The following is a 17,358-nucleotide window of genomic DNA, read 5'->3' as shown; positions in this document are numbered from 1 at the left end:
AAGTTTTGGGGATTTTTTATTAAACGACAGCAAAATTAAAGCTAAATTGTTGATATTTAGAGTTTATGCAGCATTTGTGCTGCAGCTTATGCAGAAACCACAGTTTACCCTCATTAAAGTGTTGATCTTGTTTTCAGAATCACTTCCTGGTTTAGCTCAGTCACTAACACACAGGTGTTCTGGACTCAGAACATTGGTTCGGTTCTGCTGATCTTTTCATGAACAGCTTTGATCCATTTGAATTCTCTTTGAGGACTTTCTCTGATGTTCAGATTTAAAAGTGTCTCCAGAAGATTTCTTTATTTGAAGTCAATATATTGTATTTTTAATCATGTGTGTCCAGATAATAGACTCATTCTTCCTCCCTTTCTCCAAAATGAAGTGTATATCAAAATCCCCACTAGAGGGCGCCACTTCCTCCCTCACAACTGAAAAACTCCATCTGAAGGTAAATCATTTGTGTCTGGATGAAATGAGTCTCTTAAACTGTAAAAGCTGAATTGAGTTTTCAGGTCCCTCAGTATCTAAAGCTGAATTTAGTTCACTAAAATAGACTCTTCTAGATGTCTTTAAGTTGGGATGTCAATGTTCTGCATCCACATGAGAACATCTCTGCAGAAACATCTTCTAACCACTGTCAACACAGTGGCGGAGGAACTATGATATGGGCTACACTTTATAACATTAATGTCAGTTTTCATATTTTTTTTACAATTATGCTTAAAAATAGTTTAAAAAAATGTGAGAAAAACTATTTTTAGAATTTATTAAATTAAGCTTCTCCTGGTGTCACAGCAGGAGATGATCTCAGCGTGTCAGAGTCTCCAGTTGTTTCTGCTCTACAGGATCCACCGTGTCCTCAAAGTCCTGCAGGCTTTTTCTAGATGTAGCTTAGACGCATTTCTGCTATATTAGATAAAACAGTTTAATTATATGTGAGCAAAAACAATATAGAAACTAAATAATATATTGTAAAGGACATAGAAATAATAAGTGTTTTTTGTTTTTATTTCTCAACTCACTGATGTTTTGTATTGTAATTACACACAACTACCAGCAGAGGTCACTAATGAGTTTTACCTCCCAAACTCTAATGTGAGCTACAGTAAAACATCACATTAAAAGCCTCCAAAGTCCGTTTAAACTAAAACCTGTCCTCTTCACAGCGTCATGGAACCTCATTCAGTCAAAACAGGAGAGAAGCAGACACTTTTTTCTAACTCAATGTGCAGATTTTGGACTGGAGCCACTTCAATAAAAATGTGTTTTTAACATGTTCTTGAGGCAGTTTTCTCATGATGGAGGACATATGTAAACAAAGTTAGACTAAACACTGCATTTCAGAGTTATTTATTCAAATTGCTGAAAATGAGGAGCAGACAAATAGATTCTGTTGGAAAAATCTTGTAGTTGGGATGTAAAAGATACACCAGGTGGACCACAAGCTTCCTGCTCTGATGTGTCCACTTACAAACAAATAGATCCATGAACGTCTTTGTTTTCCTCGTCTGAGCTGGATCTCAATCAAATGTTTCAAAGTCAAGGGCCGTTAAGTTAGTTATAGTTTTTTTTTTTTTTAATTGTCGTTCTGCTAGCGTTTTGGACTATTTTGCCATTTACTACAATTTTTTAGGGTATTTTGGAGATTAGCTAATATTTTAGCAGCATGCTAGATATTTTGTCTAATTTAGGCTTTTTTTTGTTTTCCTTTAGGCTGTTTTGAAGTTTAACTATTTTTACAGCTACATGCTAGCTCTTTTTGGCTATCCCACCTTTTTTTTAGCTTTCTATGCTAATTTGGCATTTAGATAATATTTTAGCTGGCTATTGGCTTCAGCGTTTTCAGCTATTAGCTTCAGTGTTTATCACAGGTTATCGTTATAAATTTAAAAAGTTAAAATGTAGTTTTAGAGTGTTCAATAAATGCTCATCCTGTTCGACCCACAACCTAAGGTGTGTTTTGGATTTTAGACCCTTGTGAGATTGAGTTTGACACTCCTGATTACTGAGGCCTCTGATTGGTGAGTTTATAACTTGAATATTGTTGTATTATTATTGTTATTCTGATAGATAGAATGACTGAATAATAACTGTTTATTTCTCTGTAGAAGTCTATGGGATTTTGGCCTTTTAGAGCCTGCAGGATCTTCCTGTTTGGAACGCCAGGGGGGAGGGGCCACTCAGTCCAGTTCTCTTATACAGTCAATGGTTTTACCTGTGGGCAATGTGGTCAGTCGCCAAGGTCACAATCTCATGGGGGGACGACACAAGTATCTAAAAAATAAAAACAAAAAGTGAAAGTTTCTGTTGTTTTTCTTGTAATACTTATTTTCTCCCCACAGGTTTTCTAGACTGAAACTGTCCATTTTCAGGTAAAGTTCATGAAATATGTGCTAGAGTACCCGTCGTACTATCATGTCAAGGTGCTGCTCTGATCACAGTATACTACAATCTCTGTGAAACCAGCTGACAGCTGCAGAGGAAGTGAACAGGAAGTCTGACTGAAATAGATAGATAGATAGATAGATAGATAGATAGATAGATAGATAGATAGATAGATAGATAGATAGATAGATAGATAGATAGATAGATTGTGTGATGTGATCTTGAGTGGAGGCTGCAGAAACTTGTACTCTGTCCTCTCTGAGGTGTGAGTCAAAGCTTCGCTCTAACCACAGCTGCATTTCCTCTAGCTCTCAGTAGAAGAGAGTGGAAACTTCTGCTCCTTCTCTCTGTACCACCTCTGATATTAAAGGTTTCGACTCGTCGTTCCTCCAGAGAACCTGTGACTCCGTTCAAAGACCAGCTGTGAGGAGCTCCTTCACCTTCATCATCTCCAACATGAAGACTTCTGCCGTCCTCCTGCTCTGCATGCTGGGAGCTGCAGTCTTCAGCAGCGTCTGCTGCAGCCGTGAGTTCAGTGTGGAGCCAAACGCTTCACATTCTGACAGAGCGAAGATGTTTTAGTCCCTGCTGGTTCTTTCAGGGTCAATTGGACCTGATAACTGCTGCTTCAAATTTTACCCCGGAAGAATTCCAGAAAACCGGATTGACTCGTATATTCTGACTGATAATCGCTGCCCCAAGCCTGGGATCATGTAAGTGACTCTCTTGACTTGTTAGGGTTTGGGTTAGTACAGCTTCCTGAATGACCATCATCCAGTTTGTTTGTTTGTTCTGGCTTTCATCTACAAATAACTAAAACGTGGCTCTTTTGGTTTCAGCTTGAAGACCGAAAAGGGTTCAAATGTCTGTGTGGATCCAAGCCAGTCTTGGGTCAAAGACCTCATTCAAAGTCTGCGTGAGGGATGGAAACCTCCGGCCCGTAAGTGGTCCTGCATGCTTTGAAAGATACCCTAACGGACCATCAAACCAACACACCATCATACCTTAACTCACCAACACCTGAGTATATGTGTATTCCAATTGGCTAAATCACCTGAACCAGGTGATCAGTCATGAGTTTGGACTTATGGAACTCATGCAGACTCTGCGGCCCTCGAGGTCTGGACCTTCTGAGGTCCTTCCAGCTTTCCTCCTTTTGTCACTCAGCAGTGTGATTTTCGCTTTTAGACTTGATCTACATTTTAATCTCAGACCATATGGATCATTTACAGTGATTAAAGTCATGTTGATCATTATAGAATAGTAAACTGTTCAAATGTTTCTGTCTGTTCATGTTCCTTTGATTCTGTATGTAATAAAAGGTTTTATTTTCTTGGTGTTTTTATCATTTTTTTACTTTTTACATCAAAAATTCAAATGCTTTTCTTATAAAACATCATTGTGATGTTATTTTTCTGATTATAATTCTTATATAATTATAAAACATAATATTACTATAAACTCTTTTAAAGGTTTACAATCTTAAGACAAAATACTTCTTATTTTTTTAGTTTATTTTACACTAAAATTATTTTCCTATTTTTTTAAGTCTTGTTTTATCAGATCAAATAGTTTACTCGTGTTCATTTGTCCTTATATACCAAAAACACAGAAAAAATTATAAATAAAATTTAACTGAAAGACAATATGAGCTAAATGTTGTGTTTAAAAGTTTATTATTTTCATAAAGTTCATCAGAATTCCACTGAGATGTGTTTTTTTATTAAACCAAGTAAAGTTTTTAGATACTATTTATACTGTTAATATTTATAAAACATTTTTGAACAATTAAAACAAAAGTGTCATCTGGATTAAAAACCATGTAGTTTTGATTAAAACTTATAAGAAATCTTAAAACTACTGTAAACAAAATCTGTAAGACTTTAAATTGATGTACATTTTTTAGATTTTTTTAAATTAAAAACAACAAAAGAGTTCTAAGCTGCATGTTTGCTGCAGCTTTAGCGTTCACCTCTCTTCCTCCAAAATGAAGTCTATATCAAAACCCCCACTAGAGGGCGACACTTCCCCCTCACAGCTGAAGAACTCCATCTTAATCAGCTGGATGAGACCTGAGATTGTAAGACCTGAATGAGGGATGACCCGTCTGTCTGTACGAGTCGTCTTCAGTCATGTCTCGTCACCACGCCATCTTGGAACGTGTGGAGATAAATGTCTGGATTTCAGCTGCAGGAATAGTTTTCAGGTCCTCCACCATTTAAACCTTCAGTTTATATTAATATGTTTCTAACACATCCTGTTGTTTATGAATACTAATTTATGAAGTAATTCTATCATGAATGGATCATTTCAATAGACTGAATTCTCTACAATTGCACTTATTGCTTTTAAGCAGAAGCTTCATTTAGGTAATTTTGGAGCCAAACCCAGCCAGCAAGGAAATGTGGGCCCATGTGGTTTAAAAGTGGGCAGAAAATGTGAACCTGATTGGGTTTGTCCACAGTTTCCATGGTGGCCCACCTGTGTTTGTGCAAGAGAGTATATATGTATCCGAAAGAGAGTATATATAAATGTGAATAGTTCAGAATAAATAATGTCTTGTTATTTGTTTGGCTCCAAGAGATGCAGTGAAACAAGATTCTGCTACTAATTTATTCAATCAGGTTTCTCATGTTGTCACAGCAGGAGATGATCTCAGCTCGCTGCAACTTCAGAGTCTCCAGTTGTTTCTCCAGCTGCTCTACAGCTTCCAGTGTGTCCTCAAAGTCCTGCAGCAGGACTCTATTTCCCAGAATTCCTCTGCTCTCCTCCCTCCTCAGGTTGTCTCTCTGCAGGCTGTCACGCGCCTGTTTGGTTCGGATCAGGAGGTCCTTCTTCTCGGCCACGGCGGCCTCCACCTCCACCACCTGCTGCCGCTTGTTCTGGACCTCCAGCTGAGTCTGACGGAGCTTCTCCTTCAGCTTTGGCAGAACCTCAAACAGAAGCACAGAAACAGTTTATCCACCAGGTGAGAAAAGAGCGATTTAACGTTAATGTGCACCAACCTTGGAGACTCTTTCATGCTTCTTTATCAGGCAGATCAACTCTTCCACTTGTCTTTCAGAGAGTTCCTTCTGCCGCCGCCGCTCAGCCTTCAGCTGCTTCTGGACCTCCATGTCGACCTCCTCCTCCTCGGTGAGCTCCGCCTCCAGCCTGCAGATCCTCAACACCAGCTTAAAGTGCTCCAGACGCACTTTGGTCAGGCTGTCCTGTCCCAGTTTGTCTGCTCTCAGGCCAGCCTCCACCCTGTCCTGAGCTGCTTCTGCTCCCAGATGGGGGCTCAGCACCGCCACCGCCGAGCGCCTCAGAGCGTCCAACTCCTGCTGCTCAGTTTCCACCTGAGAGGTGAACGAGACAGATCAGACTCAGGTCGACCTGACAGCTTGGTGGATGTTCAAATGGTTTTTTTAAGATGTTGTTTCTAATATAATAGATAAAACTGTATAAACTAGAAAAGCTGCATTAAATGCAATAACGCCAGTGTGAAGGTTTTTAGATGAAAGTAGTCACTCAAGAGGCTGAAGCTGAAAATGGTGAGCAGCAGAATCACTATAGTGTGAATGCTTAAGCATTCACAATGATGGGCCCACTAAAAAAGAACAACAACAAAGGAAGAAACAATAACAACAGTATTTTTCTTGTTATTTCCGGCGCTGTTCTTACGTTTGTCATTCTGCCTAGTAATTACTAATTTGTATTTGTATTTTATCCTTACACTCCAAACATCACATTAAAATCCCCCAAAGAACTTTTGAGCTAAAAACTGTCCTCTGAAACAGACCACAGCTACATGGACCTTCACTGGATTGAAAAGGGTTTATTTCAACCAATCAAGGCAAGAATAGTGTAAAAAAAAAAAAAGACAAAGAACAGTCAGGGGTGGACTTACATTAGATAAAGGTTAGACAATCACCGAGCTGATCAAATAATAAAGGTTTCTAAGGTAAATTTTACACCCAATAATCTTTAATTTTGTCACAACTAAAAAACCTAAAATCCCTGAAATGACACAAGACTGATCATGTGACAGTGTTTCATCCTCCTGAGTGGTTAACAAATGAGCTCATTCAATAAATGTTTTTTCCAAGTCAAAATTTACTTCTTAAATTTGCTGTCTATAGTGGACCAGTTGCCATTTGTCTCAATAATTCATACAAAAGCTGCAGAGGGCCCCATGTTTTGTTCACCTGGGGCCCTCAAATTACTAGGTCAGCCACTGTATCAAACAGAATAATTAGTCACTAAATTAATTGGAAAATATTAATTCATTAGTAAGTCGTTCAATTCAGTCAAAACATGAGAGAAGAAGAAATGATGGGAAAATGTAGGTAAAGGTTAAAGACTCCCAGGGATGGGAAGAGGGGATGGAGTTGCCAAGCCCACAACTCAGAGGTGAATTTCTAATGAACTTCTGCCGCTCTGCAGAAACTATGTCCTAGAAAACCACAGTTTTTGTAAAATTTTGGCAAATAAATGTCTAAACCATAATTAAAAGACCACTGGGAACACTTTTAGAGCATTTAAAAGCTTTCCAACAGAGTAATAGAGTACTCTGAACCTAAATACTCTTTAGCGCCGCCCTGGTGGAGGAACACATGAATCTGGCAGAGGGTCACAACATGAAAAATTATACTTTTCATCATCTTAACATTAAAACCATTAAGTTTTTTTTAGGTAAAAACATGTTTTAAAAGTTTGAAACATTATTTAGAAAAGTTGTATAAATAGAACTGATGTTAAAATGGAGTTTACAGCTGTTCTCCAATATCTATTTACACTTAAAATGTGGTGTATTAACTCATCCATGTTTGTTGTAGGAACAATATATTTGGAAATCAGGTTTGCTTTAAATTTTACAACAGCTTTAGAGCATTTTGATACATCTGAGATCAGGAAAATCCCATTTTACTAAAACAAAGGCATATTTTATATTATAAATGTGACATTACTAAGTTTGTTTTGATAGAGTTGTTGAGAAAAATCCCCAATTTCCTTTTTCCTATCAGAAGTTGCAGGAGTGAATCTTCAAGCCGACTCCAACCTTCTCCAGCTTCTCCTGAAGCTGTGAGTGCAGCTCCTCCGCCTGCGCCTGGGCGGACTCTGTGTAGGCCCTGATCTGCTGCTTCAGGTCGGTCAGGGTCCGGACGCAGACCTCATACTCGTACTGGTCCTCATCCAGGTCCACGGTCCTCCTCAGCTGGATGTTTGCTCGTCCGGCGGTGCAGTGTCCGGCCAGCTTCCCCTGCAGCTGTCTGCTCCTCTGGGAGAGGTCCTGTTTCTCCTTCTCCAGCTCCTGGAGGAGCTGCTCTGGCCCGGCCTCCTCCTTCCCAGCAGCAGGACTGAACCTGGACTCTCTGTTCTCCGTCCTGCTGCTGTCATCAGATGCTTTGACCACATCAGAGTGACCTCCACCCTCCTCCTCCGTGACCTTCCTGCTCATCAGCTCTTTGTCTTCTTTCACTATATTTTTCTTTTCATCCATTTGGTTTAAAAACTAATCTACAGTAACAGCTTTCTGGGGTTAAAAAGCTGGCATTTCCTTTAGTTTGCGTTGTCTTGGAAACTGGAGCGGTGAGCCAATCAGAAGCCGCGCCGCAGGCTTCAATCTGCGCAGGCGCGAGGTCCAGCCTCCGACAACAAGAAGCAGGAGCCAAGCCAAGATGGCCGACCTGGGGAAAAAGTACTGCGTTAACTGCCTCGCCGATGTCACCAACCTGCGGCTCCGCTGCACCGAGTGCACCGATATCGAGCTGTGCCCGGAGTGCTTCTCGGCGGGAGCGGAGATCGGGAACCACCGGAGGTGGCACGGCTACCAGCAGGTCGACGGCGGGCGCTTTTCGATCTGGGGTCCCGAAGCGGAGGGAGGATGGACCAGCAGGGAAGAGCAGTCGCTGCTCGATGCCATCGAACAGTACGGCTTCGGAAACTGGGTACATCACTTTATTTACCTCATTCGGAGCCTTTTGGGGATTCTCTTCTCCTAAACTCAACCGGGTTTGGTGGTGAAGTTGATAAACTTTGACTTTGTGTCGCTAAAGTTTGACATTAATGATTTAAACTGAAGAGAGAAGTTGTAATTTGATGTAAAGTAGCAGGTCAGCTAACAGGTGAGACTGAAACTCATCAGTCCTGAACAGCAGGAACCACAGGGGTTCACTCTGACAGCTGTTTGGCTCAGCTGTCACATGAATTATGCAGATTAGATTTTTGGTAAAAACAGATCATAATTAATTTCTTGCGGACGAGGTTAAGCGTTCTAAATGCAGATTTATCAACTTTTTTTTCTCTAAAGTCGTTTCATATGAATTCCTATTCCGGGGTGCTGGAGCCTATCCTGGAGTAAACCCATTGACTGTATATAAAACCTGGACCGAGTGAGTGTGATGTCATCCATAGAAAATGACTTGGTTCAACCAGAAGCGGCCATGTTGAAACCAGATGACGCCAGTAAGCAGTGATTGGTTTAAGTTGTTTCTATGGCAACCACTCTCACTGATCAGGAGTGAGTTTGTTGGAAAGCCACACCCCTAGGAGCAGATGAAAAAATGCAGTTGGAAAAGGAGCTCAGAAAATACTCTGGGTCTTTGTTTTCCTGGTCTGAACTGGAATCTGGATCAGAACCGTACGACTGGATAGCTCTGATATTGATCTCCATTTTTCTTGTACCGCTAGTGTCAAGCTACGTACACACCAGGCATTTGACAAGCATTCAAGATTCCTCTTCTACTGTCTCTACTGTTTACTAGAGCATAACAGCCAATTACAGCTTGATGCAGAATGTCCGAGAGGCAAATTTTGTAAATTGGGAACAAAACTGATGTGTTCATTGTAGGGCTGAGTTGATACAATCAATTAATCAATAATATAAGCTTAATAGATCAACAATCGATTAATAAAATATAGATACATTTAGCACATAAAGCTAAAGTCTGCTAGCTTGATGCTAATGTTTAATAGAGTTTCCCATAGGACGGCTAATGCTAACGCTCGTTCGACCTAAACATACATTGTTGACTAAATTAACATCTTTATAAACTCACAGACATGAATTTTACAAACTCTTTTAAGGAAATATTTTTAAACTAATTGTTTGTGGTCTAAATCACTGTTTTTGCTCATTCTTTCTTCTTCTTCTGGAATGAGGTGTAATGCTAAAGCGTGATCGCCACCTAGTGGCCAAACTGAAGCAGGACAAGTGGAACAATGTTTACAACGTTAATGTAAACTGAAAGCTTGAATTAAAAAAAAACTATAAACGTCAAAGTACCAATTGTAAAATAATGTATCCATTAATAATAGCTGCTGTTTTAAATTTTCAGCTTTTTTTGTTTTTACTTTTCAGAATCTTCACTTTCAGTTTTCAGTTTCTGATTTTCATGTTTTCTCTGCTGAGCTGATCCTAATTTACATGGGGGCGGGGCTTTGAGCTCTTTTTTCTACAGGGACATGTTTCCCATGATCCCCTAAGAGGTAATGGTGACGTGTTTTCTGCTGCACGTCATCTGTTTCTGTCTCCGCCTGCGTCCCCCCACTCCGATCAGACGTAGAGAGAGCAGTATCACTCTTGTGTAGTTTCACCTCACTAATATTGTGGTGCATCTTTAGCGGTCTCGCTGTTTACTGGATTTTTTTCAGTGCAACTTTGCTGTTGATCTTGTCATTCGAAAATATGTATGTGTGTTTGAGAAAAGTGTAGAAATGTGTAGTGAGGAGTCCTCTCTGTCACCCCATGGGAAACGTGTCCCGGTAGCCAATGGGCTCAGAGCCCCATGCAAAATTAGGATCAGCTCAGCAGCGAAACCTCAAAAATCAGGATTGAAACTGAGAACTGGCAGTGAAGATTCAGAAAAGAAAAAAAAAAAAAAAAAGTTGAAAATTTAAAACAGCAGCTGTTACTTATTGATACGTTATTTTTGAATTGGTCATTTAAATTTATAGTTAATTTTTATTCAAGTTTTCAGGGGTTTTTTTCAAATGTTCTCAATTTTTTTTTCTGATTTCAGTATTTTTTTCAAGTTATCAAAAAATCTTTTCAAATTTTCATTTTTGTTTCAAATTTCAAGATTTTTTTTAAAGTTTTAGTTTTTTTTATTTTTTAAAACATTTTTTAAAATGTTCATTTTTTTTTCAAATTTTCAATTTTTTTCAGCTACAATGTCTATTTTTGAAGTTTTCAATCTTTTTTTTCGTTTACTTTAAGCTGATCCTGATTTGACCCCAACAGGAAGGGGGCGGGGTTTTTCCACATGGATGGCCCCGCCCACAACTCAGAGGCAAATCTCTAATGAATTCCTGCCACTCTGCAGAAACTATGTCCTAGAAAACAACAGGTTTTATTTTTTGGCAAAGAACGGCATAATCTTAATTAAAAGACCGCCGAGAAGACTTTTGAATCAAAAGGTGATCGTAGAGGGTCTTTAAAGTTCTGTCTTCAGCTTTGCTCTGTCTGGTCCCCCCCAGGAGGACATGGCTGCTCATGTGGGGGCGTCCCGCACTCCTCAGGAGGTGATGGAGCACTACGTCACCATGTACATCCACGGTAACCTGGGCAAGGCGTGCATCCCCGACAGCATCCCCAACCGCGTGACCGACCACACCTGTCCGAGCGGCGGCCCCCTGTCCCCCAGCCTCACCACCCCGCTGCCCCCCCTGGACATCAGCCTGGCCGAGCAGCAGCAGCTGGGCTACATGCCGCTGCGAGACGACTACGAAATCGAGTACGACCAGGACGCCGAGAAGCTCATCAGCGGGCTGTCGGTCAACTACGACGACGAGGACGTGGAGATCGAGCTGAAGCGCGCGCACGTGGACATGTACGTGCGCAAGCTCCGGGAGCGGCAGCGGCGGAAGAACATCGCTCGAGACTACAACCTGGTGCCCGTGTTCCTGGGCCGGGACAAGAAGGACAAGGAGAAGCCCGGAGGGCTGGGGCTCACCGGAGGTTCTGGTTCTGTGTGCGGCGCGGGGGTGGGCGGAGCAGTGGTGGCGGGCTCCGTGACGGCAGGAGGATCCGTCGCCATCCCAAGCACGCCCAAACGAAAGATCACCAAGGAGGAGAAGGAGCAGCGGGTGCGGCTGCGCGCGCTGTGCCAGTTCATGGCCCATCGGGAGTTCGAGGACTTCTTTGAGAACATGCACAAGGAGCGCACGCTCAGGGCCAAGGTGCGCGAGCTGCAGCGCTACCGCCGCAATGGCATCACGCGCCTGAAGGAGTCGCACGAGTACGATGCGGCACGCCAAAAGCGGGAGAAGCGCAAGGAGAACAAGAGCGTGGTGAACTCCAAACGCGGCAGCTCGGGCGGTGGCCTGGGCTCTGGGATTGGACTCGGGGGAGGAGTCGGGGGAGTGGGCGCCGGCGGAGTGCTGGGGTTGGGGGGTGGGATTAAAGAAGAGGGCAAAGACGGCGAGTTTGCGGCCATCGAGAACCTGGCCGGCTTCGAGCTGCTGTCGGACAGAGAGAAGGTGCTGTGCAGCTCGCTGAACCTCTCGCCCGCTCGCTACCTGACCGTCAAAACCATCATCATCAAAGACCACCTGCAGAAGAGGCAGGGCATCCCCGCCAAGAGCCGCCTGCCCAGCTACCTGGACAAGGTCCTGAAGAAGCGCATCCTCACCTTCCTCACAGAGAGCGGCTGGATCTCCAGAGACGCCTCCTAGCAGCTCCGTTTCTCTGTTGGAATTACGGGTTTTTGCCTTTTAAGCTTTTGGTTTTTATAAATGTGTAAACCCCAGATGTTTGTAGAAGATCACCAGGAATTGGCTTCAATCCAATGACCATCACTGCATGATGGATAACTCTGTTGGCCCAGCAGAGGGCGCTGTCTGGTTGATTTTCTAGTGTTATACTTCAGTTTGTCACTGAAAATGCTAAAAGATCTTTTCTGTAAAATCAAATATCACTTGTTTGATGCAGAAACTTACATTTTTTCCGTCAAAAGTTCTACAGTTAGTCTCTAAAGACTTCCTGTGACCTCCCTCAGCCGGTGGGTCAAACCTGACGGGAATCTCTCAGATGCTTCAGTTTCATCTGGAAAACCTGATCTTGGTTTCCCTGCTCTGGGAAAGTCGGTGTGAAACATCCGTCTGCACTGACGCTTCGGATCAGAACAGAAATCTGAATGTTTACTGACCTAGAACCGTGATGGGAAGGGGGGCGGGGGGACTCCGGCACTTGCACTTTTCCTCTGTGCTTGAACTCTCTACGGTTTGATTGTGTTTCCGCTCTCAAACTTCTGCTGTGAGGGTTCACTCGTTCATCAAGAGTCTCAGATGTTTTCCAGCTGAAAGCTTTGCTTCCTGCAGTCAGAACCAAGCAGCTCGCTTTTAGAAGAAGAAACTGTTCTGTTTTTTTTAAAAACAGATCATCGTTTTTGTCACAAAGTCTGTCCTCAGAACTCATGGCGGCGTTTGCTCTGCGGTTCAGTGACGGTCAGGATGTGGTGAACATGCAGGAAAAGAACGCCTCATTATCGGACATCAGAAGGTATTTGGTTGGTTTGGGTGAAAACACTGAATGTTCTTCAGGACGACGGCGTAAAACTTTCCCCTCAGGTGGTCTGTGGGGTCAGACGATGCTGTCTCCACGGGACCCCAAGGATAACCGGAGATCCGGTTTCCCCACAAGGGAAAGGCCAGGAAGATGGTTTTGTAAAAACAACTTTATCAAACAAATGTAAATATTTTTGTAAGATAAACAGGCTGGGAAAATGATATAATTAGTGTTTAATGTACAGTATTTTGTAAACTTTTGTAATAAAGAGATTCTTGGATTAAAACATTTTGTAAAGCTTTTGCTGATCCTTCAGTTTTATTTGTTTTTTGTTAGCCTATAGGTCATTGGTGCTTCACCTCCATCAAGTTTGCCTGAAGAGTCTGAAGTTGATGGCTGAAAATGTGGAAATTTATAGCTGAAAACGCTGAAGCTGATAGCTGAAAACGCTGAAGCTGATAGCTGAAAAGCCTGAAGTTGACAGCTGAAATTGCTGAAGCTAATAGCTGAAAACTTGGAAATTTATAGCTGAAAATGCTGAAGCTGATAGCTGAAAACGCTGAAGCTGATAGCTGAAAACTTGGAAATTTATTGCTGAAAACGCTGAAGCTGATAGCTGAAAAGCCTGAAGTTGATAGCTGAAAACGCTGAAGCTGATAGCTGAAAATCCTGAAGTTGATAGCTGAAATTGCTGAAGCTAATAGCTGAAAACGTGGAAATTTATAGCTGATAACGCTGAAGCTGATAGCTGAAAAGCCTGAAGTTGATAAATGAAACTGCTGAAGCTAATAGCTGAAAACTTGGCAATTTATAGCTGAAAACGCTGAAGCTGATAGCTGAAAACGCTGAAGCTGATAGCCAGCTAAAATGCTAGCTAAATACCAAATTAGCCTAAAAACAACAACAAAAAAACCTTGGGTTAGCCAAAACAGCTAGAATGTAGCTGAAATATTAGCTAATTTCCAAAGTAGCCTAAACAAAAGAAAAAAAAGTTCAAATTAGCCAAAATAGCTAGTGTGTAAATATTAACTAAACTCCAAAACAGCCCAAAGATAGCTCCATCGCACAGAAGAAATGAGACAAATGAAATAGCTTCACACTGGTGGATCATCAGGATCCACATTTCCACAGACAGGTTGGTTCTGTGGTTTTGGAGGCTTCCTTGAACATCAGCTCAACCCCCTCCAGATCTCTTCACAAACACACAGATTATGTTTTTCTGTGTTTCTCCTCTAAATTCAGCTCTTCACTGCTTTTAGCTCTAACCAAACCTGTTTTCCTGCAGAAGAAAACCATTACAGATGAAGATCCACCAGCTGAATCCAGGTTTTACCTACAACTTCTTTTATTCTTCTGTTATTCTCCAAACATATACAGAGTTTCATTTTGTTGTTTATGACTTTTCATCTTTACAGGGTTTGGATGGAGGAATCAGAGATGTTTCCAACATGGTCGTCAGGGGGTTTATTAGCAGTTAAAATGTTCTTTTACTCTCAGAGGTCTGGAAATGCTGCTGCTCAGAGGAGTTGGAGGTCTGAGGACGTCCCTCCAACACCTCCGTTCCTTCACAGACAGGAAGCACAAACATCTGGACCCAGCGGAGAGCAGCTCTCATCAGAACCAAACACACATGGAAGTTTTCTCTGGGATTCTAACGTCTGAAAGAACAAACTGACGTGGTCCTCATGAAAGTTCGGCTGGACTCCCGTCTCTGAGTCTGCTGGAGTCTGGAGGGACTTTAGGGGAAAGGCTGGCAGCAGAGCCGGAGGTCGCTCGTGTTTCTCCGTCAGTTCTAGGAGGCCTTAGCCACGCCCACCAGCGCCGGCCTGAGAGTGCGGCCGTGAAGCTTGTAGCCCACTTTGGTCACCACGGCCACGGTGCCGGGCTCCTTGCCCTCCACGGGGGCGTGGAACAGGGCCTCGTGCTCGTACGGGTCGAACTTCTGCCCCTCGGGGCTGAGCTTCACCAGGCCGTGCTTGCTGAACACCTTCTGGATCTGGACCTCCGTCATCACCAGCCCGTCGTACAGGTTCTTCAGGTGAGGGTTCTGGCTGGTCACCTCCTCTTTGGGGACGCTCTCTGTAGCTTTCTCCAGGATGTCGGCCACCTCCAGCAGATCCTTACAGAAGCCCTGGATCCCTGTGGAGAAAGAGACTCCGTCACATCCACCGTCCTCATGTTCTACCGGTACCGGGTCACAGACAACAGAAACGGTAACTTGATTATTATGTGTGACTTATTTTTCTGATTAAATTAATCGTTAATTTCTTAAGTTTAATTTTATTTTCTAGTTCAAATCTACTTAATATTACTGCAAAAATCCTTAAAAAAAAAGCACAGCAATGTGTAAAATTCTCATAATTGCACATTTCCACCATCTAGTGGTGGTTTTAAGTAACTGCAGGACAGGATGGACAAAAATCAGAGCAGAAAGTTACCGTAAAGTTTAGCGTCCTCCACCATCTTCTGACTCCTCCTCCTCAGGTTCTCTGTGTCTGCTAAAGCCCGCTTGTATTTTTCCTTAAAACAGAAAAGGAAAAACAGAAAGAGGCTGTAAACAAATGTTAATCCATCATTCATTCATTCATGCCGATTTCAGTTCAGACATCTATATAAATGTCTTGCTTTTATTTTAACATTCGTCTTAATGTCTTTATGCCTCTAGACGTTTACATATGCTGACCCATGTTGAGTGGGTGGTGATTCGAACCTGGCCTCAAAGTGTTACTTATTTAAAAATGTAATGTTGGTGCTATGGAAGCCTAAGAAGGTCAAAACTGTTCTTCAGCTCTGTCTTACGGTCATTTCTTTGAGCTGCTCCTCCAGCTGAGTCTTCTCCTCCGCCAGCGTTTTCTCCGGCGTGGTCTGCTCCGCCTTCTCGGCCTCCTCCTCCGAGCCCTGGCCGTTCCTCCTCTGAGCAGCCGTACAGAGCAGACGCGGCGGCGCTCTGGAGGAGAAGAAAACGCAGACGAAGGGATGAAAGGATCTCACTGCAAACTATTACATTTAGCAAAAACAACAGCTTAAACAGTAAAATACATCAAGAGTGAAGGTGTTTGAGCTCCACAAACAAGGATGACTGACATATTTCTATCTTTTCCATCCTCACATCAGTCCACAGGCTGAAGAACTTTAGCTTTGAGGACAGAAGACAACTTTTCAGCTCAATCCAGATGATAATACAATGCTCCCTCTGGATAAGATCATGCATTCGAATAATGTCTAATAGCAAAGTTATGCAGATCACTGTCTGTTTTATGTGGCTCTGACACAAAACCAATCATCAGAGGCGGCTACAGCTTAGATTCAACATGTCCTCCATCATGAAGAACATGTTAAAATTGACTAAAATACAATATTATTTGGAGTGAATCTGCTTTCTTTGTAATTATTTATTGGTTTTATCTCTAAACTTTGCAAAATCTCCAGCATTTTTCTTTGATTTGCCTCTGTTGATGATGTATGGCCCCTTTCCTACGTGTGTCATCATCTCCCCCTTAAATATCGCGAGAACACGAATTCCGTTCAAAACATTTATTTAAGGCTTTCTAGCGAACCCACGCTCAGATTCGAGAAAGAAGCATACATGTATGTGAGTATATGATTAATTCTACACTTCATTTAGAGAGCTAAAGCTAAAGATTCGCATCTTTAAAGGGACATGTTTTTGTTCGTTCGTTTTAAGCAGGAGCGACACAAACTACTGACTTTACAGCAAACACGCTCTAAATTTAACATTAAATACCACATTTAAAGACTCGTGTTTGGACTGAAAAGTCAACAGTTGAGGAACAGGCAGGTTACGAAAGATGCTAACAAGCTAACATCTGAACTAAAGACAGGACAGGCTCCACACAGAATATCGCGATTCTTCAATAAAAAAGACAGAAAAAGATGGCTACCTGACAAAAGCAGGAGACCCGACAAGACAGTAACTCTGTCTCACTGCCCGCACACACCAGCTGGCCATTTTTCTCAAAGTACAGCGACAGAAATCCTCCGGTGACACGCGCCGATGGGTTACACTATCGTGATGGGAGCTGCGTGCCGCCTCAGCCAATCAGATTCAGGGACGGAGCAGCGCTCCCCCAGACGGCCAATCAGAGTGCTTAAAGCGCCTGACGACAGCATGACGTTCGGTTGAGTTTGAGTCAAAGGTGAATGCTACACATGTTACCAAGGACAGCTTTTTTCCCATCATGCTCCAGGGTTAGTTATTCAACTCATTCAGGAGTTTTGAACTTGGGTGATCTGTCACAGGATAAAGCTAGCAAATGTTTGAAATGACTTAAAAAATGAAAGTGGACTGCTATTTTCCAATACTTTTAAGCAAATACTTAATTTAGAAATATATCAGTGTCAATATAATACAGAAACACAATTTCTTTTGTTTTAAATTCCTGGTTAGATAGGAAAATATATGTGTCAAATTGACATTAAATATTATCCAGAATCATATTTTTTTTTCAATGTTTAACTTTGTA

General features: G+C 42.2%; 4 protein-coding genes across 4 annotated transcripts; 2 read left to right on the top strand and 2 right to left on the bottom strand.

Moving 5' to 3' along the window:
- Positions 1 to 2,113: 2,113 nt before the first annotated feature.
- Positions 2,114 to 3,928, top strand: LOC112156420 (C-C motif chemokine 4-like). The gene is made up of 3 exons (XM_036216709.1): positions 2,114 to 2,911; positions 2,987 to 3,098; positions 3,225 to 3,928. The coding sequence occupies exons 1-3, from the start codon at positions 2,842 to 2,844 to the stop codon at positions 3,346 to 3,348; spliced, it is 306 nt and encodes a 101-aa protein (XP_036072602.1). The 5' UTR covers positions 2,114 to 2,841; the 3' UTR covers positions 3,349 to 3,928.
- A 1,056-nt stretch (positions 3,929 to 4,984) lies between these two features.
- On the bottom strand, positions 4,985 to 7,907 carry ccdc96 (coiled-coil domain containing 96). Its single transcript, XM_024288394.2, has 3 exons — positions 7,427 to 7,907; positions 5,391 to 5,723; positions 4,985 to 5,318 (listed from the first exon to the last, which is right to left on the bottom strand). The coding sequence occupies exons 1-3, from the start codon at positions 7,865 to 7,867 to the stop codon at positions 4,998 to 5,000; spliced, it is 1,095 nt and encodes a 364-aa protein (XP_024144162.1). The 5' UTR covers positions 7,868 to 7,907; the 3' UTR covers positions 4,985 to 4,997.
- Positions 7,908 to 8,007: 100 nt separating this feature from the next.
- tada2b (transcriptional adaptor 2B) lies at positions 8,008 to 13,162 on the top strand. The gene is made up of 2 exons (XM_024288393.2): positions 8,008 to 8,315; positions 10,846 to 13,162. Exons 1-2 carry the CDS (start codon positions 8,046 to 8,048, stop codon positions 12,040 to 12,042), a joined length of 1,467 nt encoding a protein of 488 aa, XP_024144161.1. The 5' UTR covers positions 8,008 to 8,045; the 3' UTR covers positions 12,043 to 13,162.
- A 1,033-nt stretch (positions 13,163 to 14,195) lies between these two features.
- grpel1 (GrpE-like 1, mitochondrial) lies at positions 14,196 to 16,949 on the bottom strand. The gene is made up of 4 exons (XM_024288763.2): positions 16,777 to 16,949; positions 15,674 to 15,821; positions 15,313 to 15,394; positions 14,196 to 15,013 (listed from the first exon to the last, which is right to left on the bottom strand). The coding sequence occupies exons 1-4, from the start codon at positions 16,842 to 16,844 to the stop codon at positions 14,667 to 14,669; spliced, it is 645 nt and encodes a 214-aa protein (XP_024144531.1). The 5' UTR covers positions 16,845 to 16,949; the 3' UTR covers positions 14,196 to 14,666.
- Between the last annotated feature and the right edge of the window lie 409 nt (positions 16,950 to 17,358).

The sequence above is a fragment of the Oryzias melastigma genome, linkage group LG18 (genome assembly GCF_002922805.2).
Source record: "Oryzias melastigma strain HK-1 linkage group LG18, ASM292280v2, whole genome shotgun sequence".
In the NCBI taxonomy this organism is placed as follows: Eukaryota; Metazoa; Chordata; class Actinopteri; order Beloniformes; family Adrianichthyidae; genus Oryzias; species Oryzias melastigma.
This window is presented reverse-complemented; position numbering and strand designations above follow the sequence as displayed.